The 27,650-nt window shown below is 40.3% G+C and overlaps 1 protein-coding gene across 2 annotated transcripts in view; it reads left to right on the forward strand.

Annotated features, from left to right (window-relative positions):
• Positions 1-27,650, forward strand: part of IPCEF1 (interaction protein for cytohesin exchange factors 1) — a 186,483-nt gene that overhangs the window by 124,473 nt on the left and 34,360 nt on the right. For both annotated transcript variants that reach the window (XM_012929879.2, XM_058663308.1), the window contains 4 exons: positions 10,747-10,820; positions 12,202-12,273; positions 18,451-18,509; positions 19,699-19,781. In XM_012929879.2, coding sequence (XP_012785333.2) covers positions 10,747-10,820; positions 12,202-12,273; positions 18,451-18,509; positions 19,699-19,781 — 288 coding nt within the window. The remainder of the gene's footprint in view (positions 1-10,746; positions 10,821-12,201; positions 12,274-18,450; positions 18,510-19,698; positions 19,782-27,650) is intronic.

Raw genomic sequence — 27,650 nt, forward strand, 5'->3', positions numbered from 1 at the left:
CCATCAGCCGTGGCTTCCCCTGGTGCCCATTAACAGGAATCTGGAATTGGAGCAGAGCTGAAACATGAACCAAGAAGTTCCAATGAAACATATGGACTTCCTAAGTGGTTTTAACCACTATTCTGAATGCCTGACCCTTCTTTATTTTTGACTATGTGGTTAAAGATGCCAGTATCTGTGTGTAAAATGATGGTGTCTCAAGGGTTTAAGGTTTCTAAAAACAGATGGGAGATGAGATTGAACAGGTGCATATCATGAAAAGCGTCCAAAGATATGTGAGCTGTGCCAAAGATTTTATATTTTGAGAACTCTACACACAAGTCTTGTAACTCACAAGTTTCCATCTTACTTGTTTTTGAAAGTGGTATGTCTGAAGGTAATAACAGCCTCTGTATGTGAAACTGAATATGTAATAGTGACTTTATTTCACTGGAAATAAGATGGCAGGGAAACAGTGGAAGAATGTAAGGGTGGCTAGTCAGGAGAGCTGACTGGCAAGTCACAGAATGAGAGTCCTGTTCTTATCCCCACTCCACCCTCATGTCCTGCTGACATCATTATGTCTTTGGGTGACTTTTAGTGAGAAATTAGCATTATGGAGTTGAGCAGTTAGGGTGTTCTTGGTTCCTAAGGGTAGAAGCACTTGCTGTGAGAACAGTGACAATAGCTTCTTGGTTTAAGTTTCCTTGGAGATCCTGAGAAGAAGATTTGGGTGCAAACAGTGACTTGATTCCAAAACTTTTTAGCCCATTATATAAAATAGTTGTTATATTGATATATAGTTTTCATATGTCCTGATGGATACTTCTAAGCATTTTTTAGATGACTTAACACAATGCAAAAATGTTGAAAACAGTTGCTGGATATACTGTGTAGGGAATAAGGATAAGAAAAATCCAAGCTGCGTGATGACAATTTTCAGTCCATGATTTGTTGAATCCATGGATGTGAAATTCATCAATATGGAGGACTGACTATATGATAATTGGAAAGGGAAAGTTACCGTGGGAAAATATAAGCTAATAAAGCTCATTATAGCAAGCAAATGATCACTGTGCATAACGGTAGCTTAATTGTGTTGGGAAATCTGAGAGCTTGTAAAAAATCCTCATGCAGGAGTCTTCCTACCAAGGGGCAAGGGAGCTGGGGGATTTCTACACTAGGTCCTGCCAGTCAGGAGTTAAAAGCGTGTCCTGGGGCAGTAACTCCTGCAAGCTTCTGCACAGATGGGGGAATGGGATAGGGAAGCTGGAGAAGCCTTCCCACAAGAGCTTGCAGGTGCCCGCTCTGGGAAGCTGGCCAGGTGCCATGGTGGGAGGTCAGGACCAGGGGATCTGGCTGGGTCACCAGCAGCATATGCAGCAAGTAGCCGCTGTGCCCCATCTTGTGGGAGTCTCACGCATTGTCAGCATCGTCATACTGGCAGCGGCAGCACAGGCAGTGCATTTCTGGAACTCATGCCAAGAATGTCTGGGCTGTGCAGGAAATGAAGCCTTTGTGCTTATTAGCCAAATAGATTCACCAAATGTTTTCTGAGGGGACTATCTATTTCTAGGCATTTGTGAGAAGAACATCTCTGCAGATCAAAACTTAATTATATTTGTGGGGTAATATTAGATAAATCCAAATGCAGCATCATCTTAATAAAAAGATAACCTGAATAAAATATGAAGATTTTAGTACGCTTGCTTGCATCATCATCCTCCAAGGAGTTTAAGACATGTTGTTTTAGTTTTCAAACACGAATGTCAGGCAAAGATGGCGAGGGAGACCCAAGACACAGATAATGCTGTGCAGAGGGCTCAGCTGACAATGGGCTGAGTTCAACAGCTTGCTTTACATTGCTGTTTACTTTCTGGGTCAGTCTTTGATCATGGTGTCTTCTCATTCATTTTCCACATTCCCTAGAGTTAGGAGCAGTGCCATCTCCAACGTATATAATTTTAGCAATTTGCAGTATTTGATGCATCCTGTTGATTCTGTGTAACCTTGAGAAGATGTCTGTATCTGATTTTCCAGGCAGATGAAGTTCTCTGCTATATTCACACAGATCTTTGCTTCTAAATCCAGTGTTCTTCCATCTGTGTCATGTGTTGATTTCAGATTCTGTTCTCTTCCACGTTCCGCCAATTTCAGCTTGAAGAAGTTCTTCAGTTTCATGTTAATATTATGAAACTGACTTTAATCTTAACCTAAATTCTGTCACTTTTAGCATTGTCAGATACTTTTTCTGTTTTATTATGCCAGTGTAATATAGTGTTCTGTGTACAAAATATCTTAGTTTTATGGGTTCCAGAACTTGGAGTGGGATTAAATTCTCAAAAGACAGTGAAAAATGCTCATCATTGATACATGTTTAGCACTCAATAACGCTAGAAACTTCTGACATGTTACGCAAGATTATTATGTTTCTTAAAATAATTTCTAACATTCTCACTGTCAGGCCTGCTTCTCATATCTGGAAGAAAATTACCCAAACCCAATGAAAACAACATTGTTTCTTACAGGCTGTGCTGTGTGTGTTTCAGCTGAGGCCATTAGAGGCTAGTAGGTGTGGCTATTGACCCTCAGGCCCACTCGCGCGATGGACATGGCCTGGGTGCTGTCTGGGAGGGAGATGGAGATGAGCTGCTTATTTGAACAGAGTGGTGCTGTGATGAGTGGGGAGGAGAGAAGAAAAAAAAAAACCCTGCCCAAACTGCCTGCAATGATTGTATCGGTGTCACTATTAGAAGTGCTTAGATATATTGCTCTTATCATGAACAGTTGAAGTTCTGCTCTCTGAGCTCTCCAAGGGTGTTGTTTGTGTGGAGGTTATGTCGCCATGTCTACCATGATGTAAATTCATTTGTTTCTATTCATTTTCAATTGGGTAAACTTCTTTTTGTTTTGTTATTTTGTTAAGCATCCATCACTTGGCCGACTACAAATTCAGAACTGCAGCGTGTTGCAACTGACATGTCTTGCTTTCATCCCAGTCCTCTACTTTCAATCATCCCTTCTTTGATATTTTCAATTTATATTTCTGTCGTTTTATTTTTGAAAATTTGTTGCATTTTATTTTACTTGAAAGGTGTAGGCAGAGTCACAGAGAGCGCTTCCATCTGTGGGTTCATTCCCCAAATACTTACAGTTGCAAGGCTGAACTGGGTCAAAGTCAGGAGGTGGGAGCTTGATCGAGGTCTCCTGCTTGAAGGGCAGAACTTGGGTGTGTGAGCCACCATCCAAAGCATCTACGGGTGTGCGTCAGCTGAAAGCTGAGCCGGGGCTGAGACCCAGGCTCCCCTACAGCTGTCTGCCTTGGTGTCCTGACCGTCCACCAAATGTCTGCCTGCACATGGCTTCCTTCTAGAGTTGCAGGCAAGAATTCTGTGAGTCACCTCCCACTTACAGAATTGGCGTACTTTGTATTTATTATATTTTACCTTACAATTACTATGTTCTGCAGAGTATTTGCATGTTCATCAGTTTTCTTAATTTATTGAGTGGGAATCCCATTATTTATTTAGCTGTGTTCATTACAGTCTTGTGTAAATACAGATGTGCTGCAGTACACATGTTCTGTGAGATAGACTTGGCATATCCGGACTCAGATCTCTGGGCTAAACGGCAGATGCGTTTTTGCTAGTTACCACTTAGTTTCCATTCATTGGGTTCTTTTTTTTTTTGCATAATCACCAGCAATGCATGACAATGACCGCTTTTCTATAGAACTAACAATAGTTCATTCCGTTAATCTTCGTTTAACTTCCAGCTTGTATTTTAGAGCACATAGTGCAGATTTCTCACGTAGTAGCGAGCCTGTGTGTACTGTGGGCTTTCAGTGCCAACTGTTCAAGGCGGCATGAGAAGCAGCTCCCCTGCCTAGGCTTTAGACTTGGTCTCCCAAGTGCTGGTGTTCTGAACTGAGAAAACCCAGCCCTGCACGATGGGTCAGTTGCAGCCCCTTGCACGCTTCAAGATCATCGATGGATGCCAGTTCTTGTCCAGGCTGCTCCATTTCCTTCCGCCTCCTCGCTTACGGCTTGGAAAAGCAGCAGAGGACGGGCCAAAGCCTTGGGACTCTGCAGTCTCATGGGAGACCCGGAAGAAGCTCCTGGCTCCTGGCTTTGAATCAGCTCAGCTTTGGCTGTTGTGGCCACTTGGGAAGTAAACAGCAGATGGAACATCTTTCTCTCTGTCTCTCCATTTGTCTGTAAATCTGCCTTTCCAATAAAAATAAGTATTTTTTTTTTTAAAAAACTGAGAGAACCACAGAGTTGTTTGAGGACTTGGAGAGTTTTTGAGATACTCCTGATTATGAAATTCATTGTATAGCTTCACTTAAATTCATCTAAGGTAATTTCAGAAATTTCAAATGGATATGAATTTGTAAACACAACAGAATTTTACAAAAATGTTTTTGTTTTTTTAAAACTACTTTTTCTGGCCCTGTGCCATGGCTCGACGTCTCTCCTTTCAAGTGCTAGGATCCCATATGTGCCATGGTTCGTGTCCTGGCTGTTCCACTTCCCTTCCAGGTCCCTATTTGGGGCCTGGGAAAGCAGTGGAGGGTGGCCCAAAGTCTTGGGACTGTGCACCCACGTGGCAGAACCAGAGGTAGCTCTTAGCTCCTGGCTTCAAATCAGCTGAGCTCTAATAGTGGGGCCATATGGGCAGTGAACCAGCAAATGGAAAAATTCTCTGAATCTCCTCTCTCCATAAATCCAGTCTGCTTTTGCAATAAAAATTAATAAAATTAAAAAAAAATTATTTTCAGCAATGAAGGATACTATATATTTAAAGGCCTATAACATATAACTTAACAGATTTTAGGAAGAAAATACTGCAATGAAAATATCACAATGCAAAAATTCTAAGGTACTTTTGATTTCGGAATTATCAGAGGTTAATAAAATCACATTTTTTAGGATTAATGAAGTATGGCTACACCAAAAAAGAGGTAACTGTACATTTTTATTTTTAACCATGACATATATATTAATTCCATCATTACTCTTATTTTTCTTCTAATTTGCCTTCTTTGACCTAATTTAAGCAGTATACATGCTGTCTTAGCTTTGTCCCATCCTTCTGATCTCTCCAGCTGCCTAGTTTTGCTTATTTTGCACAGTAGGTGTGATGTCAAAAAGTTAAACTTGATCATAATTTGTTTTTGCATGTACGTATTAATACCTAATACCTATTTCCAACACTTTAAAAAGGCTTTGTTGTATAGAACAACTTTGAGTTCTTAGCACCACTGATTGGAAGATGTAGAAAATTTCTTTCTGTTCCTGACCCTACACTTAACACACTCTCTCTTGTTATCAACATCTCCATGAGGGACACACATTTGCTGCCACTGAGTGGTGACCCTTTGCCACACTGTCAATGGAGTTTACCGAGTGCTCACTGACTGATTTACATTCTAAGGCTGTGCTCAGATGCGTAATGACCTGTACCCATCAACGTGAAAATGGAGTATTTTCATTGCTCTAAAAGCCTCTTTTGCTTTTCTATTTAAATATTAAAATCTACTGTCCTGTTTAGTTAAATTTAAAAAATGCAGTCTGGCAAAGTTTTTATTAAATATTTATCTCTGAGGCGTAGCACTGAAGCGTAGCAATACCAATACAACCATATGCCTAAACTTTGATAAATTGTGTGATAATAAATAGGCCTCATATTTCACCTTTTTCCAGATCTTACTGATTGTCCAAGAAGAGTTTTCATTCACAGTTTCTGATCCTCAAACTTTATCTGCCTTTTGTGTTTTGGAAATTGGTTGCACTGGGGTTTGAACTCATGGCATGGTAGATAAAGCCGCTTTCTGCAATACCTACATCCCACTTGGGTTCTGGTTTGGTTCCTGCTGCTTCACTTCCACTTTCCATCCAGCTTCTGCTGGTGACCTAGGAGGAACATGGGGATAGCTCATGAGGGAGACATTGATTTCAGCCTTGGTCTGCGCTGAACATTGCAGCTATCTGGGGAATGAATCAGTGGAGAGAGGAGCTCTCTTGGTGTCTCCCTCTCTATGCAGCTCAAATAAATAATATTTAAAAAGATGACTGTATTGAGGCACATTCCATGGATCATAAAATTTACTTTATTCAGGGCCCAGTGTGGTAGCCTAGCGGCTAAAGCCCTCACCTTGCATGTACCGGGATTCCACATGGGTGCCAGTGAGTGTCCCTGCCGCTCCACTTCCCATCCAGCTCCCAGCTTGTGGCCTGGGAAAGCAGTTGAGGACGGCCCAATGCATTGGCATCCTGTACCTGCATGGGAGACCGGGAAGAAGCTCCTGGATCCTGGCTTTGGATTGGTTCAGCTCTGGCCATTGAGGCTACTTGGGGTGTGAATCAGTGGATGGAGGATCTTCCTCTCTGTCTCTCCTCCTCTCTATATATCTGAATTTTCAATAAAAATAAATAAAATCTTTAAAAAATGTACTGTATTCAACTGCAAATTTTCAGTGGTTTTTAATACATTTCCCGAGTGTTTTAGTTTAGTTTTAGGTCATTTTATCTTACTGCATGCCTATTTATAGTTATTCCCCATTTCCAACCCCAGGAAAGTACTTTTTCGCTTTTCCAGTAATTCGTAGCATCTGGTTTTCAATGGTGCAATGTTTTCACATGCTTTTAGCTTACGTGGGTACTTTAATCCTTTTTAATATTAAATAAAATTCAGTGGCATGAATACATCACACTCTTAATCATCTGATGGACAGTTAAGTTGTTTCCTCTTTGGGGCTATTGTGGAAATTGCTCATACAAATATTTGCTTACAAATTTTTGCATGAGCGTATGCTTTCATTTTTCTTGGGCAGATATGGGGAGTGGAATTGCTGAGTTCAAAGATAATGTTGACATTTTTAAAACTTTTTTTTCAAATTGGTTTCTGAATCTCATTTTACTGCTTTCCTTATTGTCAGAGGAAAAACATAGTGTCCCTGTCATTCTGTTTTTACCTGGAACTGTTTATTCCATATTTGTTGAAAACACACCTTGTACATAAATGGTGTATGTAAGTAACACAATTGCTTTCAAGTTATATTTTTTGGAGACGCAGACAGATATCTGAATAGCTGAGTAGAATAAGATAAGTTGAGTTCTGGAAGCAAACAGCAGGCTCACTACCACAGGCTCAGGGAGCAGGGAAGAATTTTGGAGATAGTTGCACTTAACTTGAATCCTGGAAACTTTTATAGGGAAAGAATTCGAAGAGGCATTGTAGGTCCCCCAGGCAAACTATCACACGTTTTTCTCAGAACCCCTTTACTCTGACCAATGCTATTTTTTTTATTTCAGTGGTGGCCTGCCACACTCTATCTGTAATTTTTGTGCTTACATAGGGAACATGTCTCATTTCTCTGGGGAGCAGAGTTTTCTTCTTTATTCTTGAACCTGTCCCATGTGTCTAGCACAGTGCCTGACTCACAGTGCCTGACTCTCATCACTACCTTTGGAATCCATGAATGTGTAAAACCCTGTAGGAATAGGAGGGAGAATGTTCCAAGGAGTTGTCAATGGAATAATTCATGACATGAGAGATAAGATCAACAACCTCACTTTTCCTCCCTGGAATGTTGTGACTCGGACTGCTTGGATAAGAATGTCTCTGACTGTGAGGGCCACTGCCCTGCAAGGGGGAAAGGCAGAGCTAATGAGAGAAGAGAGGGAGGTGCTGAGTTGTGAGGAGGAAGACCTTTGGGATCAAGGGTTTTCATACATCAAAGTCAAGGGTGCTGTGTTGCTTTGCGATTTAAGACTAGATTTGGGGACAATGGCAAAAAGATGGTTTGATACACTTGCAAGAGAACTATTTTGTTTGTTTGTTTTTGGTATCATCTAAAGATTCAGAGTGAAGTTTATAAGTAATAATGCAAAACTTGACAGTGACTTTTTAGGAAGCTAAGAATCATAAAAGAGTATGGGTTCTATTCAAAAAGTTACTTCAATGAGTATAATAAGCAACAATGGTCTGTAGGAAAAAACAGGAGGATGATGAAAGCTACTCTTCTCTCAAAACTTGCACACTGTGACCATCACTGTTGAGTCACTTGTGCAAGTCAAATGTGTAAGGGTCATTTTTGACAGTTATTTCTGAATACAGCTCAAGTATATTCAAAGCAATGAAACAGGGAAGATTCACCCCTTACTGGGTGGAGGGGATGTTAAGCTATCCTGATTTAAATTTATTTGGTGTATTCTATGAAGGAATGTCAGGCATTTCAGTTTTGCAGAAAAAGAATATGCTCAAATTACAACTTGCCTTTTTATGTGTTTAAGTAAATAAAAATATTAGTAAAAGGTGTGCATTTATATGTATGTACATGTTTAATTTCTATTAATTGATGCTTATAATGTTATCATTTAAGATTGGATACATTTGCTGGGAATAAATTACCTAGAGACTTATTATGGCATAAATTGTATTGTCCATTCTAATTTAGCCTCATGGAAAGTTATTATTATTTTCTTTCTCTTTAAGATTTTGTTTGTTTTTGGTTGAGTAGGGGATTGGGAGATTTGAGAAGATAAAATTGTAGAATTAATTAAGGTTGGTTACAAAGGGCTTTTGTATTCTAAATCCTTTAGACTTTAACCAAAAACAATTGGGAGCTCTACAGAGCTTTAATTGAGATGTGATATGAAAAATGTTCATGATGTAAACTGTGCGGCGACTGTAGTTTGGACATTACATTGGAAGAAAGCAGAGAATTATGGAGAAAGTGAACATTTGGGAGGATTTTGCAGTATTTCAAGAAGTTAATGATGACCAGAAGGAGGTGGTAGGTTACAAATGGATTGGAATCTTGTAACATATACATTAAATGATACTGCCTTGGATTGACTTGAATGGATGTAGATAAAAGAATGGAAGAATTAGAGACGTCTCAAGATTGCCACTTTTGGCAACTAGTTAGAAAATGGCACAGTTCATTATTATAGAGAACACAGGAGAAAGAGGAGCAGCTGTGTCACTGGATAAGACAATGGCTTTGGTTTTGGATTTAGCATTCTTGGAAAGTCGATGAAGTGCTGATGTGAATAGCTATGTTGGATAGCGGGAGGCCTGGGAGAGAAGCTCCAGGGTTGAATCTGTTTGAAGTACGGATTTTGGATATCTGTGGATAATGATGACAGGTGAAGCCATGAAGTGGGTATACTTTCTGTAGAGAGTACTGGAATGAAACGAGAGGGGATATTCAGACAGAACACTAAGGAGCATTTCCATTTTAGGAATAGGTGGGAATATAAACTAATACAGCCACTATGTAAGTCTATGCAGAGTGCTCAGACAACTGCAAACTGGCCTATCATATGACCCAGCTGACCCACTTCTGGGAATATATCCAAATGAAGCGAAATCTGCGTGTGAGAAGGGAACCTGCATCCCTCTATTACAGCAGCACATTCCACAATACAGAGCCATGGAAACAGCCCAAAGGTCTGCTGAAAGAGGAATGGATAAACAAAAAACTGTGGCATATCTACTCCATGGAATATGCCATTAAAAATAAAATTCTAGCACTACAGCTATATATATATATATATATATATATACACAAATATATATATACAAATATAAATATACATATATATACACACATATATATAGTTGCATATATATATATACACACACACAAGTATATACATATACTCTCACAGATGAATTGCATAATGGAGAATAGTACAGGAGGTAAGATACATCGCAGCATGCATCCCTACTTTGGAATCAATGGACTTCTAATGAAACTATTAAATATACCTTGACAGTTCCATACTAGAATTTCTACTATTGCCTAAACCTACAATACCATGATACACTTAAATAGCAGAATGTTAAACTTGTGACTTTTACTATAGGCAGAGTAGTAGTATTATTACAATACTATGAGGGAAAATAGTGTGTGTGGGAAAATGTGGAGGGAAGAAAAGGAGGTGGGAAGGGAATCCCTATACCCACAAAACTGAATCATAGAAAATAAGAATAATACAAAAATATTTGAAAGAGGAACAGAAATGAGAAGAAACAGAAATGAGAAGCAAGGGATAGTTAGAGGACAACTGGCAGTCACTGGCATTGTCAGCAAAGGCAAGGCGGGATAGGAATGGAGTGGGCTGTTGTAGGGATTTCAAAGTTCCACACCAGTCATGGCAATAATTTAACAGCTATCTAGCTTTTAAAAATTTACAGTACATCTTCAAAAACCATTTGTACTCATCTCCCAATGACATCTGGATTGTTTATAGTGTAGATGACAGGAGATTGTAGTTTTGCTTGTGAGAAACTGTCTAGCTACTTTATGGTTGGATTAAGATTTGTCCATATGATATAGATTAAGAAATTCTTATCGGGCCGGTGGTGTAGCGCAGTGGGTACACCTGTCTTATCGGGCCGGTGGTGTAGCGCAGTGGGTACACCTGTCACCTTGATGCCACCATTGCATGTGACCTCTAGTTTATGTTCTGGCTGCTCCATTTCCAATTCAGTTCCTTACTGCTGTGCCTGGGAGAAGATCCTATGTCTGTTGTATGTTAACCATCCTTAATGCGTGTCTTGTTACTGCTCATGACGATTTTGGAAGAATTATGAAGAGATTATTAGTTTCTCTGATAAATTATCTGGGTTAGGTCATGGGAGATAGCTTTTGATTCTCTATGGTTTAATGTACCACCGCTAGTTCTTGTTTATGATCAACTAATTCCGAGGATTGATGCATTTCTTCCTGTTTGTGGAATATGTTTGTTTCAGGCAGAGAAAGCAGATGGATTTGTAAATCTGCCTGATTTCACCATGGAAAGAGCATCTGAATGCAAGAAAAAGCAGTAAGTTGCCTCTCAACCCTCTCAGAGATCTGGGCCTGGGCATTGTCCCTTTCCAATGCTGACCTGGCAGGCAGCGCAGGAACATCTGAATGCCTGAGAATTCAAAGCAGGATGGATCAAAGCAGTCACAGGAACACTTAGCCTCTCGCTTTCTAATATTTTGTTTTGTGAAACAGATGGGCTTTGAAATCCCATGAAACACAGGCATGGAATGATGTGAGAGGCAAAGTCCTGCTTTCTTCCAAGACCAGCAGGAGGTCAGATGTCCAGGGTTTGACTTTGTACAGAGGGCAGGTATATAGGACTCACCAGAGTTTCTGAATTGACTTCAAGACCAATTTTTCGTAGTTTATGGGATTGCTAATAACTCGATTGCGATTGAATTTTTCAGAGTCTGAAGCATGGGGGTTATATCCAGGAATAATTTCAGTACAAAAGTTTGAAAACTAGCAGGATCCAAATTCATGGTTTTTGCACTGCTGACAAGGAAAGAGCCCGGACTGTGAGCTGCCCATATTCCCTAGGCAGCTGGTTCTGGACCCAGGCACCTAGTCTCCCAGCAGGAGAGCACCCTACTGGGTTTTGTGTAGGGAGCCTCTTTCACACTGTTCTTATTTTTTCTACTTTTGATACTTTTTCCAATCTTAGTACGAAGGGCTGTTTCCCTTCTGATTTTGGTTACTAGTGGCAGCAACTGATTATTCTCCTCAAGAAAACTAACAAATTGGAGCCAGCTTTTAGTCTATGTCCCTCTGGGGTAGTTGAATGTGCCGAGATGTATGGGTGTATTAATTCTTGTGGTTTAGAATCAGATGCTTACAAGATTTGGCTGCTACTTTAGGGCTTTTGTTCTAAATGGTAAAGTATAAGAACTTGTCATTTGTTATCTTCAATGCTTTATACTTCTCCTTTAAGCTATAATCTGTCTTATGTGGGTGCCTTGGATAAAGTTTTTGATGTGCTGTCAAAGTGTAGAAGCTTCGTTTTTTAATACACTCATACAGACAGAATTCTTCCTATAGTGAATGGAGCTTGAATACTTGTGTGAAGGAGCTGAGTTCAGTTTTCTGCAGTGACACTTCAACCATTCTGAATTTTAATTTAATGCAATTTATAAGTGAAAATAAAGTGGTGTTTCCCTGTTTTCAATGAAATTTATTGACTGGATTTAGCTCAGTCCTGCTTTGGATGTTCTGACAGGATAAATTGACACTGAGCTCCACATAGGAAATCACACCAAGCAATAGGTATTTAATGTGGCTAAATTCATTGTTTCATAAATTTACAAAGAAAGGAAATGAATTTGAAGTGTTGATGTTTGACTCACTTTTTTCAGATTCAATACTGATTTCTCTCGTGTTGGTGTTTTTTTCCTTTTAAGTGCTTTTAGAATCAGCCATCCACAGATCAAGACCTTTTACTTTGCGGCTGAGAATTTGCAGGAAATGAACATGTAAGTAGAAGAAATTGATAAATTTAATTCTTTGGGGGGAATAGATTTACCTTAGCCAGGTGTTAATATTATGAACATTTATTCTTATCAATTGTTGTTTCCTTTATTTGAATGAGTAAAATATTTAGCAGCTGAAGTCTTCTTGTTTTCTTGTCCTATAGTTGGCACCACTTTAGAGGGTGATATGACTCGAGATAGTTATTGCACGGTTCTTTGAAGTTGAGCAGAGTAGAGAGAAGTCATCAGACAGTGTTAGAATCAGCATCACAATGAAAAGCGCTGTTTTGCCCCGATCCTGTAGCTTTCAGAACTATCCATGCAAAAGTTCTCTGTAGCGCTTAACATGGGCTATGTGCTTATCATCTCTTCACATCTCATCCTGAATATTTCGTGACATTGTCCTTGTTGAGAGAGCATTTAAAATTTATATCCCTTTAATTATTTGTTTGCTGTGTTTGAATCAGGGGACTGTTCTTGTCGAGGTTTGCCTGAATAAGGCCGAAGCTGGGTGCTCCCCAGAGCATCAGAAGGCCATCTTTTTAACACGAGCCCACTTCCATGAGCTTCTATTATTATCATCACATAACAGTTAAAATGCTGTGGAGTACCTACTCTTGTTCCGTTGCAGCGGATGTTGGGCAATATTCATAGTGAAGGCAAAACTCATGTAGCCATAAACCTATGGGTTAATCTATTTTATTTATACATGATGATTTGCCTACCTGTCAGCCCTACATAATTTTTCTTTGGTCTCTTGCTCTGGCAGCTTAAAAAGAAACCATTGTCTTTTGCCAAACATACACACACACACACACACACACACACACACACACACACACACACACTTCCTACAGTATATCCTTTGACTAGAAGTGTTCTCATCTGTTCCCTAAACTCACCTGCTCAGCACACACCTGGCCTGGCCAGGACAGAGTGGATTTTTACCACAGAAGGTTTTTAAGCACTATGTTAGACACAACAAAGCAGGGGGTTGATAACTTAGTCTTCTACAAAATGCCCCTTGACAAAGAGTGTCTGTATGCTGTTGCTGATGTTACCATGTTCCCTTAGTTTTCTGCAGCAGTTGAGAACAGTTGGAGCAAATGCAGCAAAGGAGAGGACTGGAAATGTTCACAGAGTTGTAGTTCGGTTGCGCTGGTCATCGGATGCAGGTAGTGAGCAAGCCCTTGTCACACAGGTGATGTGCAGGAAGTGTAAGGCTGAGGACAGTCCCTGGAGTCCTGTGATGATGAGTGTCAGAGAAGCCCAGTTGGTCCCTCCTGGTTTGCCATGGTGATGAAACAGTTGTGTCTGTCTCCTGATGCCCCTGTGTCTTCTGCACTTTATACCCCACCCCGAGCCGTGTTCCCAGCCCCACCGCCTCCTCCCTGTCTACCCAGGGACATGATTTCAAAGTAGTTCTCCTCTCTTCAGAAGGGAAGAGTAACAGTGTCATTCCCGGGCAGTAAATGGCTTCCAAGTGTTTTGTTACCTAGTGAATGCTCCAGCCACATAGTAAAGTACGTTTCTATACCAGTGAAAGTGTGAGAGCCCCTGAATCTTTAAAATCTCAGCTGGATTTGATCTCCCCTCACAGCTGGAGTTACAGAGCCCCCTGTTGCCCCTGCCCCCACCTCCCCAAGTTTTGTTTGCAGATTTTTTATGTTCTCCCTTGAGAACATAAAACATTTTCTAATGTCACAGAGACCTGGGTATTTGCTGTAGGTATGACACACCCACTTCATCCTGTGACATAAATTTGAACTTAAGGTCTCTTCACCTCCATTGTTTAAAATATCTTGGTGATCTTCATACTTGAAAGTTTCCTACAGTGTCCCTTACAGACAAATAGCTCGATGTCTATGTGCCTGAATATACCGTAACTTCATACAATTATATTACCATTTGTGAAATTTATTATTGTGAAGTTGATTTTTCTAATAGCCAGTATGGCAGGATTCTGTAGGCTGTCAAGCTGACTTTTCTCTTCTTCTTCCCATTATGCAGATGAAAGTTAGACATATATTTTGCAGTAACACCTGAAGCTCTTCCTGTCTTACTGCTGTGGCTTGCCATAGCAGTCAATGACACATCTGTGAATTCCTTGAATTGCCCTGTGTCAGGGAGGCAGGGAGTGATGGGCTTGACACTTGCCTCTGGCTGCTGGCTTTAGCTTCCTTCTCATGTGAAGCCTTAGAAACAGCAGGAGGTGGCATAAGGAACTGGTTCCCTGCCACCCCCACGGGAGTCCCGGAATAAGTTTCTGCTTTGCATCTTTGATTTCAGTCTGACCCTGGTCCATGCCTGGACATTATGGTCATTGTGAATGAGAACCAGCAGATGAGAGCTGATGGGAGCTCTCTCTCTTTCTCTCTTACACACACACACACACACACACACACACTTTTTTTTAAATGCAGGGATAAATAATTAATGGTAATGAAAGTTTCGAAACAAAGTCTGGTAGTTCTAGCTGCCTCTCTCAGACTTTTTTTGTAGGAAGAATGCTCTTATTTTGTACATTTATGTGTTAATACTTGTGCCTCTCCAACACACAAACATTTAGATCAGGTTAATAATACAACAAACGCCCAGGAAACATCTGTCATCTTCTCCTCTAAAAATGTAAGTCCAATGGTGCATCCATGTACTTAGCCACAAATAGAAGTTTTCCTGTTGTCACAATGCTTAAACAAGCAAGGATTAGCAAAAGAGTGAGTCCTAGAAGGAAAGTATTTAAGCAGGAGTTTGAGCAAACACTGTTTTCACAGCAGCTAAGTAATGCTGGCCAAAATAATAATAATGACAATGATGATGATAATGATGATAATAATAATATGGATAAGCGGTGAGAGGAACCTCCATTATTGTGAGTATTTTTCCATTTTTCCAGTTCTCTCTGTGTGGAAAATATATGTAAGAATTAATTGCTCTTGTTTCAGACATTCTTAATTCCAGTTTTTTGATACACATCTTGTTTTTGGGAATTTTGCCCATTTCACTCTGAGATACTTTTTACAGAGGTTTTTGGCTTATTGATGATGAAAGTAGGTGAAAGCTAAAAACTGGTATTTTTAAATGAAATATTTTAAATGTATAGTTTTAAAATCAATTTCTAAATGTTCCTTTAAATGCTTTTTTGACTTAGATAATACAGGAAACATATTCTTGTAAGAAAACTGAATAAAGTGAGAGTAGCAAACAATATTTTTTAAATAATTTTTTCATTTTTATGTGACAGGCAGATGCATAGAAAAGGAGAAAGTGTGTACATGTATATGTGTGTGTGTGTGAGAGAGAGAGAGTAAGAACAAGAGATGGAGAGAGAAAGAAAGAGATGGAGAGATGGAGAGAGAGAGAGAGAAGAAAAAGAAATATTTCCCATCCTCTGGTTCACACTAAGCCAATCTGGAACCTGGAGCTTCTTCCATGTCTCCCACTTGAGTGCAGGAGTCCAAGGACCTGGGCCAGCATTGTCTGTTTTTCTAGGCCATAGGCAGGGAGATGGATTTGAAGGGGAGTAACCAGGTCTTGAACTGGCATCCGTACAGAAAGCTGGTGTTGCAGGTGGAGGACTAGTATGCCCGCCGAGCCAGGAAAGACTGTCCATACTTCAGCCCTACATTTTCCAGTCAACATCTTGTAGGATTGACTGCTTTTAACAGTATAATGCGTATCCTTCATGAGACTTTCCAATGAAACCAATTCATGCACGTACACAACTATGTAGTTCTTAAAGTACATTGGGTAAAGTGTTATATATTTAGCATTTTCAGTGAACAAGTAGTTTGCTAAAAATTTTTGTACATCGTTACAAGCTGTCCCCCCATCTGAGCCTTTTCAATAGCTTTAGTAGAACCAATGTCAAACCTTACTAATCCATTTACTTAAACAATTTTTTTTGTTTTTTATTCTGTCATTTCCAAGCTGTTGGCTGTTGACATGGTACACATGTATTTGTGTACATGAAGATATTTTTAAAGAACAGTTATCTTAAATTTTAGTTGCTGGGTAAAAGGAACAGACATTTAGGTTTTTATAACAGTATGAAACTAAATAGCAAAAATGATTATACTTATTTTCATGTTCAATGCAACAAGCATTTTTTCTATTTCCTGTTGGCACCAGAAATTAATATTTTGAAGATGTATTTATTTATTTGAAAGCCAAAGTTATTGAGTGAGAGGGAGGGATGGGAGAGACAAAAAGATGTTTCATCTGCATGTGACTCCTCAACTGACTACAATGGCCCAGGCTGGGTCAGGCTGGGTCAGGCTGAGGCCATGACCCAAGAACTCCCTCAGGGTCTCACATTCGAGTGGTAGGGGTCGGAGCACTGAGTCACCTTTCACTGTTTTCCCATGCAGATCTGCAGAAAGCTAGGCAGGAAATGGAGCAGCTGGGACTCAACCAATGTCTTTCTTTATGAGACACTTGCAAGGCAGGCTGCAGCTTAACCTGTTGTGCTACAATGCCAACCCCAGTCACATTTTAAATTTTTCAGTCTTGTATTTAAATGCGCATTTCTAAAAATGCTATTGAGGCTAAGAATATTTTCAATGTGTTTATTAGCCATTTTGTAATTATGTGTGTGTATGCAATTTTCTGTTCCTTTTCTTGTCTGTTATTCTTTGAGGATATGATAAAGAGTTTTGGGTTCCTAGACCATGATCTGGGTTCCTAGACCATAAGCTGTCATTAGAGGACTTGTTCTGTTAAAAAATAATGGATAATGCAAACTGGCAGGTTGATGGGTGGATAAGGTTTGCTAAATTGTTGACAATTGTTGACTTGGAAATGTACAGTTGTATACTATATATATCTTGATAAAAGTATAAATTGCTGAATAGTTCATTAGGCATGGCAGAACTGAAAATAAAAATGAATTGGTAAGTATATATAACAAAATTATGATTATTTTGTCATCTTTGATTTGGCTACTATTGAATGTTCCAAAAAGAATAAACTACACAGAGTATTTAAAAACATACAGGAAAATGAGTGGCAAACAAATTACCCAGATTTTCAACACTTTAAAACAATAGTTTACATTCAAATGCAAAATAATATAGTTAGGAATTGAGAAATACCTTATGTCTTATCTTTTAAAACTGTTTTAAAAATATGTGTTCCTTGCACAAGAAAGAATTGCATTACTATAAAGGTTTAAATTGCTTAAGACTAGCTTTATTTTCTTACTGATGTTTAATTAAAATTTATTTTAAATAAAATGGCAAATCAATAAATGACAAGACAGTGTCACCTTTTACATAAAATTCTTCAAAGAATTAAAATTCCTGTACTTAAGGAATATCTGTAAAGTTCTACTCATATTTTTTCCCTTATATTAGAGTGAAAATATTTTTAATTAGCAGATCTTTATTTTTCTGAAATTCAGATTATTAAAAATTACAGAGGGTCGGGTGCGTGACAGAGCAGATGCAATGCTGCGTGGAGTGCCCGCATCCTGTTCAGAGTCCTGGGTCTGCATTAGATTCTGGTTTCCTGCTAATGCACACCCTCAGATAGAAGGCGTGGCCCAGGTCCTTAGGTCCTTGGCCCCCACTTGCGAAATCCACATTGAGTTCAGGCTCTTGACTGGCCCATCCCTGGCTGCTGTGGACTGGACTGACCCACCCTTGACCCCCGTGGCAACTGAACTGGCCCACCCCTGGCCCCTGTGGCCTAGACTGGCCCAACTCTGGTCAATGTGGACATTTGGGAACTGAACTATTGGGTGGAACTAACCTCTTATCTGTGCTTCAAAGCATTCAAAATGCACAGGTTTAATTGAGAATTGTAGCAATGTAAATCCAGTTGTGACGTTACCAGATTTCATGATAAAGATTTTACAGTTGCTAAATTTTCAAAAGAATAGTTCTAGAAGATCAAATTGTTCAGATGTTTCAGAGTGCAACTTAAGCACTTCCACTAACCACCTGAGTAGTGCCATCTCAGTCATGAAGGTTGCGTTGAGTAAGGAGGACCTTACAAAAGTAGAGACCCTATATTTTGCTGCCAGAAAAAAATGTTTCTGGAAATGTTCGAACAGACATATTTATGACATAATTTCATTGCAAGTTTTTGCATAAGACCTTCCTTCAGGTTTTACAGGGAAGTTGACTAGGTAGGGGCCAATATTGTTTGTCATGCACTTACTTTCTATTTGAATTGTAGGTGGTTAAGCAAACTTGGATTAGCTGTAATCCATCGAGAGTCTACCACAAAGGACGAAGGTATGCCTAATTTAAATTTCTGAGACTTTAGCATGAATATTAGAACTGTATGAAAAAAAAAGTTGTCAAATCCTATGTGTAGTCTGATCCCAATGAAACATATTTTGACATTTAAAATGATCTGAAAATATGTAGAGACAGACATTCACACAACCCCGACATGGAGAAGAGCCTCCAATGCCAGCTCCGGCTGATTTTCCGATTTCACACTTCACCCACACTGGAGCAGCTGTAGGCTTCACTGATAATCTCCAACAATCACCAGCGCAAATGCTTTATTACCCTGCTGACTGAGTCCTGCCGCACAGACACAAATTTGTCATGATCTGGTAGACAGCTTTCATCCTACTGCTTCCTCTCTGAGAGGTCGCCATTTCCAGCAGGTGTTATTGAGACTGATTACCCCAAAACTGTATTCAGAAACTGAAGGTCAGATTGGGGCACAGGACATATTTTTAGCTCAGTTTGGCTTTCAGGATTACAATGCAATAGGAGTGTAGTTCTTAATCAAATATTTGCTCTTTAATACTGAAAAGAGAGAAGCTTAAGTTTTCAGGACCTCTGAGATGAAATTGTTTCCAAAACGCTTTCAGAAACTGGAAGTGAGGAGTTAACTTGATAACACGTAGAAAAGTGGAACTTGGTAGAACAAGAAAGGTCCTCTCTTTCATTAAATGTTACTGTTGTATATTTATAGATGATTGGGGGAGGAAACTAGACATCAGTTTCTCTTGGTGTTTAAGGTCCGTGATAAGATCTCAATGACCTCTTCTGCTTGGGTTTCTAATTTATCTTGTACAGTTCTCTGTACATTTGGCTCAGCGTGCTCCTGGGGCTCCCTTCCTTCTTGTATGTTGGTGGTTTAGTTATCCACCAGTGTCGGCTGATATTGCTTCCAAGAATTAAAATTAATCACTACTGATTTGATGCTCTTTTTGTGTATGACTCACACTGCCTTTGAGAGATTATTGTGTTTTCCCTGAGTAAGGGTTGGTTCCTCTCCCGGCACATTAGATGCTCTGAGGTGACCCTTTGCAATTCATTTTCTTGTACCAGATTGTTCACTAGATACATACTTCCTGAACTGAATTAAAATCGGAATAACCAGATGGAGGAAAACCTTTCCTCATGCATTATGGAAGAAGTGATAACAGCATTAAAGCATTAGGCATTTCCATTTTTGTTGTAGAATGTTACAGTGAAAGTGAACAGGAAGACCCTGAACCAGCTGTGGAGACTCCACCCCCTCCTTACTCTTCCGAGGCTCCTCTGGTAGGTATCAGTGTCACAACTGTTGCTCCTTGATCAGATATGTGGCAGTCATTTCTCCTAGTAAGGCAAAAACAACCCTTATTGACACATTTTTAAAACAGGCTAAATTAAGACACCTTCTAAAGAACAAGTGCAATTCTCAGGGTGATGAGTTTTGAACCTTCTAAGTAACAGCTCACTGGGATGATGAACTTGGTGTGTTTGTGTGTGACCCATAGATCCAACATGCTCAGGGAATTCAGGGAAATGCAAAGGGCTTCTAGGTGGTAGACCAAGGCGTGCAGAGGCTTGTCTTAAAATGTTTATATCCTACTTGTTCTCAGAAAAAGCCTAAAGTGCCTTGTCTAGGTCATGTATGATAATTGCAAAATGAATGTAAAGGGGATTAAAAAATGGCATAAAAAGAAAGAAAGGAAGTCAGCAGTGTGGTTAATGCATCAAAATTGAATATGGACATCTGGCTTTGTGGTGCTGTGGGTTAAGCCTCTGCTTGTAAAACTAGCATCCCATATGGGTGAGAGTTATAGTCTTAGCTGCTCCAATGGCAATCCAACTCCTGCTAATGCTCCTGGGAGACAGCATACTGTGGCCTAGGTACCTGGACCCCTGCCACCCATGTGGGCGATTCAGGTGGATTTCCTGGCTTCTGGTCTCAGCCTGTCATCTGACACCCATCACTGCAACCCTTTGGGAGCCAGCAGCTGGAGACTCTGTCTCTGCCTCTCCTTTTAAAGTTTTGCCTTTCAAATAAATATGTATATATTTTACAATTGCTTATGGAATGGTTTTTATATGGTCACTGGAGAGTAGCCTAAATTTTGTGTAAGTGGATTTGTTATACAGTGTAAATTCAGGTCACTGGGATGTATTTAGAAGTTGGAGAATTGCTTCGCATTTGGGTACTTTTGCCTTACAGTGCAGGTATCCGGAGAGGGTCTTGCATTCATTGGGGTGATAGATTTATGGCTGTTACACTGGCTGTGTGTTAGGACTTTGGGAGGCACTTGAAATATCTGCTTAGTTAATTCTCAAACAATCTTGAGAAGTGGTATTATTTAGTTGGCATTTTACTGATTACTAATGAGGACAAACATCTTTGCATATTTAGTGCCATTTGGGTTTCTGTTTTAGGAAGCATCTGTTAGGTTTTTGTACAGTTTTAGCTACTGTCTTTGCGTCTTTCTCCTCCTCTTCTTCTTTCATGTTTTCCAGCACTTTCATAGTAGTTAAGGCACTTTCCCCTACTTTTTTTTAGTTAAATGCTTCCTATCCCCAGGAAGGGCTACCTTCATAAGGTTGAGAAGATAGGCTGAGAGATGTTTGATGGCATGGCCCAATGCCCAGCAAACACGGTGCCTCAGATGGGAATCCCAGCCTACATGGCTTCACAGAATATGTTCTTTCCTCTGTAATAGGGACACTTTGCCATCTGAAGACTAGTTTAACATCTGAATCACAACTGATTCCAGTAGGTTTGTGGCAGCTTGTTCACTTACCAGATTCTTCTGACTGAATTCCTGTTGTCTCTGTTAAAAATTTTCTTCTTGACCTGTGTTTTATGAGTTTCTGAATTTCAAGTGTTAATTTGATCATATAAATGATGGCTTTGACAATTTTTACACATGGTTAGTATAGAATTGTGGTCGTTATTCTATTTTATTAGACTTACAGCCAAGAAAAGAAACGCATATTTGTTGGGTGAATGTATTACTAAAATATGCATTTAAAATGAATAATCAGTGAATGGGATTGGGGAGGGGTGCGACCTTGGGCCTGGGAGTTTAAACTTCCAGCAGCCTCCTGGCTGCTGGTGGGTCTCAGGAGGGGGCGTCTCATGCCTGGATCCCAGATGCCAGCCACCACGTGCACGTGGTGAGCTGTCCTGGGCGGCCAGCACATCATTTGGTGCCAGGCTATGCCTGCTGGCTGCTGGCTGGGCAGCGCTTGGGTTTTGGTTCTTTGAATCGCTGCTTAGGTAGATCCAGGTTGAACCCACTGAGCTTCTAGGACGTGAATCAATCATAAAGATTCCCAATGACAGTAAATCTTCCTTTGAAAAATTTGTAATCACTTAACAATGCTGACCACCAAATACCAGTCCATGCAAACGCTATGGCTTGGGGCTTGTCCAGCAGAATCATATCCTGTTACCTGACATGATGATGGATCAGGAGAAGGGTCACATTAAGCAGGGCCATCACATGAACTAGCACTAGAGAACCATATCTGGGGGTAGATTCTGTGAGGGATGTGTGGGCCAAACCCTGTGGAAATTCTAGCCCCATTGGTTAGCTCGAGGGTTGGGGTAGTGATGGACTAAGCTAGGTGTGACCAAGGAGCCTGCCATCAATCACAGGTAAAGGAACGGATAACATTCTGGACTGGTCGAGGCAGCAGCACCCAAATGTGCATCCTGAATAGGGTTTGGAGTGGGCTGGGCTGCAACCCAGCTCATACAAGGCCAAATGAAAGGCCAGACTTCACCGGAACCTGGCCTAAACCCAATAGCATGTATGAGAACTGGGTCTGGGAGTGGATTAAGTGGAGGAACTCGGGAAACTCCCTTGGCGAGTCATAGCTCCTGCAGGTGAACATGTGGTCCAACCTGGGGGTCCAACAAGCTGGGCAAAGTAGCTCCAACAGCTGGGTAATGTGTAAATTGGTAATGGAACAAGGTGGACCGGGAAGGACTGAGCAAACTTTAGCTTACAAGAGAAACTAGAGATCAGGATGGAGCACAGGTCATGCCGAGCTAGGTTCTTGCACCTACTGGTCTGCATGAACCAGGAACGCTAAGCCACAGTGTCTAAGGCAGAGGTTGTGACAGGTGAGGGGCTGAGCCAAGCTGAGTCAGAGCAACCACTGGCAGACACGTGATCTACGGCTGGGAACAGGCCCAGTTGGGGAGCTAAGGGGATAACCCTACCTGGGTTGAGGTTCCCACCAAGGGGTGCGTGGGCTGGAATGGGGGCTGTGTTCTGATCAGGAAATGGTTGTAGCCTCCCTTGGCATAAGTGTGGACCGGGATTGGAAGCACTGAGCCGGGTCAGACTCTAGCACCATCTGGTGTCCTGGAGGACCAGGGTAGATGTGGGATGGACTAGGCAAAGTCTCAACCCCTACTGAGCCATGTATGAGCCATATGTGGGTATGGACGAGCCATGGCTGGGCTGAAACATCCAACAGCAAGGACCAGTTTGGGTTGAAGGCCCATCAGGAAAAGCCGCTGTTCCTGCTAGGACAGGAGGTGAAAAGAGTAGGGCTGGCTCATGGACCCATTGACATGTACGAGAGCCGAATGGGGCATGGGACAGACTGGACTACTACTACACATATTGGCAAACCAGGGTAGGGGATGGGCCTGGTGCGAATTATTGTGGGTGGCGCCAACTAGGCTGCAGCTCCCACTGGTTAATGTGAGGGCTGAGCATGTGCTGGGCAGAACCAGGCTAGACTGCAACACCCATTGCTTCCAGTGGAAGTCGGGGCTGAAAACAGAACCAACCCAGCAAGTGCAACCACCAGCTGATCAGGGTGATGGACTGTGCCAGGCCCTGTACTTGCTAGTACATACAAGAATCTGGTCTGAGAACACCTCAGACAAAGTTTCTTTGGAGATCTCCCCAATCGAAATGCTGGACTCTGAACCCTAACCAAGAAAAGACAGAAGACAGAACAAGTCAATCGACTGCCTCAGCTATATGTTGGCAGCGGCATACGGGACAAACAGAGACTCTATGATGGACTATGTTAATCAGTGGATTCTTCAAAGACCTCATCGTGCTTGGAGTGGAGAGAGTGGCAGCAATTCATAACTGGTGAACTATCAAAACCACTTGAGCAGGAATCTCGGAGCATGCCCTACATCCAGGACCTGGGGAGGGTGTAAAATTGGGTGGTCCTTCTCCCTTAATACCCCCCTTTAAACAGGAAGGAAACAATATGGGAATAATAGTCTTACCTACTTTCCTATAGCCCTTGAACCTTTTTACCCTAATTAACTATGTAAAGATTGTCAAAAAATAATAAAAAATAAATAAATTAAAAAATAGAATGATTAATCAAAATTTAAATTATAATACATATAAAAATTCTAAAGTTTAAAATTGCAAAATTTATAGCAACTTAACCACTTTTTGCTAAAATAAAGACAATGGATTTCATGCATTTCAAAGATAAAATTCTAAGAATATAAGGATAGTTCCCTCTGTCCATTTCTCTTCCTGTAATTTTGTAATAACACACTTTTGTTACTTTATAGTTACAGGCCTAATATTCTGCTAGATATAGTGTTCAGTATGTAAAAAGTGGAAAAGCCACTGTTCCTGAGGAATATAGCAAGGATTATAAATGATAATCAAATCGTAGAAGGTAATTTCATTCTTATACAGAGTTTTTATTTATTTTTTTAATACTCTGCATATGTTAGTTATTATAAATAAGAGAAAACATATGATATTATGCAAGATGTACTTTTGTATGCTTTCTTTCTATAGCTTTTTCCCTCGTTGTAATCTCTTTAAAAGTTAGCTTTGTGAATTTAGAGGTAGCTTTGATCTTTTCCAATCACTCAGGCTTAACAACGTTTTGAGATCTTGAAGTGACTCTCAGTTTGTGACAGCTTCTTGTTGGATTCGTTTGTTGCTGCTGAGATGCCAATGACTTTGTGACAGTCTTCAGTAGATGTTCCTTGGTGCAGATTTAATAGGGACTTTCTCTCTGCCTCCGTGTCTCTCTGTTTCATTGTCTCTTCCCCTGCGTGGGTGTTTACCTCTGTCTTCCCCACTTAAACTTGTAACACAGAAGGAATTGGTTTGTCATCTCTACATCTTTTTCAGAAATTTCTCTTCCTTTTATTATGACTGTCAACATAATGCTTTTGTTTTAAACTAGTTTAATTGACTTTATTTTTAACTTAAAAATATTTTGTTTACTATTTTTTAAAAGTAAGAGAAGGAAAGACAGAGAGATCTATCCTCCAGTCACTGGCTCACTTCTTAAAATGCTGCAATAGCCAGCCTGGGTGAGACTAACGCCATAGCTGGGCAGTTCTTCTGAGTCTGACTACCTGGGCCAAGGACTTGGCTCATCTTCCACTGCTTTCCCAGGCACAACAGCAGGAAGCTGGATAGGCAGTAGAGCAGCCAGGGCCTGAACCACTGTTATTATGGGGCATTATTATAGCAGACAGTGGCCTTACCTGCTATACCTCAGAACTGATTCCCCAGACTAATTTTCTGTGACTTATTTTAACTCTGAAACACGTGAGTTTCACTTTTATGATAGCAAGCTAGTACCAGAGGTTGCTGAAAGGATTGCCAGGCAACTACAACTCGACCTGATAAAAAATAAATGCAAACAGATTGTCTAATGAGATGAAGAATCCTGACTGGATTCTATTGTACAGTAAAAATAGCTTGATATTATAGTAAAAGTTCAAAGATGGCTCTTCTAAAGTACAAAAATCATTGGATTCTTAGGAAACCACTGATTTATGCCATAACTCAGAAGAGTTCTTCAGAATTCCCTTAGTCATCAGTCAAATGTTATTTTTGGAATTTCAAGTTGATCGTTTCTTTTCAGGTCACCAAGGCTAATGTTTTCTAAAGAAATATATTGGAAAATAGTTAGATAAATTTTGAAAGGTTAGTTTTTTTCTTTAGGAACAATATGTTCCTTCTGCTCACATATTTTTCAGGCAGATTTTGTTTTTGTTTTCTCTTGTTTTTGAAAAGCAGACATGGAAAGCATTTGGGGAGAATAACACTTAAACTTTTCACTCAAGCAAGTAAGATTAAAAAGACACTAACTTTTAGATGGTGTAAGAATCAACTTATTTAACTCAATATAGTATAGACTAGCTATGAATTAGATATGAGAAATATATACTTTTCTCGCAAGGTTCTTGCTTTGAAACATTATGGGTAATTTAGTTTTGTTATGATAATCTCTATGGCATGAAATAACAGTATTGTGGAAAATTATCTCAAAAATATAAAATCTTAAGAAAAAACTTTATTTAATATCCATTTTTGCATCTGCTAATGAGTAAAGAGAAGTACTACGCCACCAGCCCAGTTTGGACTTTGACTCTAAGGGCTGAACCACATTCTTCAAAGAAAAAGAACAGTTCAGAAACTTCCCTGGCCAAAGATGCTGTTGTTTGTATTTTTTTTTAAGATTTATTTGTTTTTATTGCAAAGTCAAATAGATAGGGAGGAGAAGAGACAGAGAAAAAGATATGGCATCCAATGGTTCACTCCCCAAGTGACTGCAATGGTTGGAACTGAGCCGATCTGAAGCTAGGAGCCAGAAACTTCTTCCAAGCCTCTCTCCCATGTGGGGGCAGGAGTCCAAGGCATTGGGCCATTCTCAACTTTCCCAGGCCACAATCAGGGAACTAGATGGGAAGCTGGGATGCCGGGATTAGAACCAGAACCTATATGGGACCCTGGGCGAGGACTTTAGCCACTAGTCCACCGTGCTGGGCCCAATTGTTTGTATTCTTTCTTCCTGAGAACTGTTTATGAGAAAGTCATCCATTTTTTAAAGTAAATAGGAAATGTGGAGCTTATGACAAGTCAATTTCAATGGTTTAAAATAGATGGGAGTCTGAACATTTCACTTTGGAAGATAATTTACAGAGATAACTGTCCATGATTCTTTGAAGTTCACAAACGAGCAGGAAAAAAACCATCTTCAATCACATTTCAAATCCAGTAGTTTCCTGTTATTAACTGATTTAAGAGCTGTCAAGGTCGCTGAAATGTGTTCCATATACTTTCCTTGTAAGTTCAATTTTAGAAACATTTTGTGATAACCTGTTCTATGCCTCTGTGCTTATTCACTGGCTTTAAAAGCATTGAGAGTCACTCTACTCCACGTCTGGGACACATTAGTGAACAATGAGTCACTTTCTTCAGGAGGTGAGCTTGTGATTGAGATTGATCATAAACAATCAACCTGCATCTGCTGCATGAGTAGCCGTAGGGCAGGGTGAGAGAGGTCAGGAATGCTAGCGAGAGATGAAACTGAACAATGAACAGGCATGCAGGATATAGTCATTGAGAGCTAAGGCAAGTGAGAATCAGCCAGGCAAATATCTGGCCAGGATTTCTCAAGCCAAGGGAATAGAAATGAGGTCTCTGTGGTGCCTTGTGATGCAAGGAGACTGGTGTAACTGCAGCCTGATGGACCAAGGGAAGGCTACCTTGAGAGGAAATGAAGTCAGAGACAGTGGTAGTTGTACCATGTGGATCACCTGGACCAGTTTGTAACTTTGATAATTTAAGGAGACTTGGGCAGGTTTGTGCAGTGGAATAATGTGACCAATTACTACTGCAGCAGGACTGCACTGGCTGTTGTATGGACAAGCATGTGAGAGGAAGGGAGTAAGTTTGGAAGCAGAGCAGAATCAAGGACAGTATGCTGAACTCTGTGGTGAGAGTTGCTGGTGATCCCTTCAGGGTGCAGTAGTAATGGAGTACTTGAGGAATGGAAGGACTGCGTTTGGGTTGTATTTGGAAAGCTGATACCATTAGATGGATCAAGTGTGAGAGAAAATGAGAAGTGAGAGTTTTTAAGCACAACTTCATGCAGCTCATGGCAGATGATTTTAACATAATATTCTCACATTTTCATGCTATTCAGTATAATTTCTTTGCATACCAATAATGAAAAGAAACTAGCCAAAGCAACCCAAATACGTGATAAATAAAAATAGATCCTGCAAATTCTGGCCTATAGCCCTGTGGACAGAAGAGGGATTTGAGGATTAAATGCAGAAGGTGAAAGGTGAATTTGGAATTTAAGTTGAATCTTAACAGGGTAATTATTGAAGAGTTGTCTTCCTGAGGTTGCTGAATCTTT

Source organism: Ochotona princeps, chromosome 1, assembly GCF_030435755.1.
Source record: "Ochotona princeps isolate mOchPri1 chromosome 1, mOchPri1.hap1, whole genome shotgun sequence".
NCBI classification, from domain to species: domain Eukaryota; kingdom Metazoa; phylum Chordata; class Mammalia; order Lagomorpha; family Ochotonidae; genus Ochotona; species Ochotona princeps.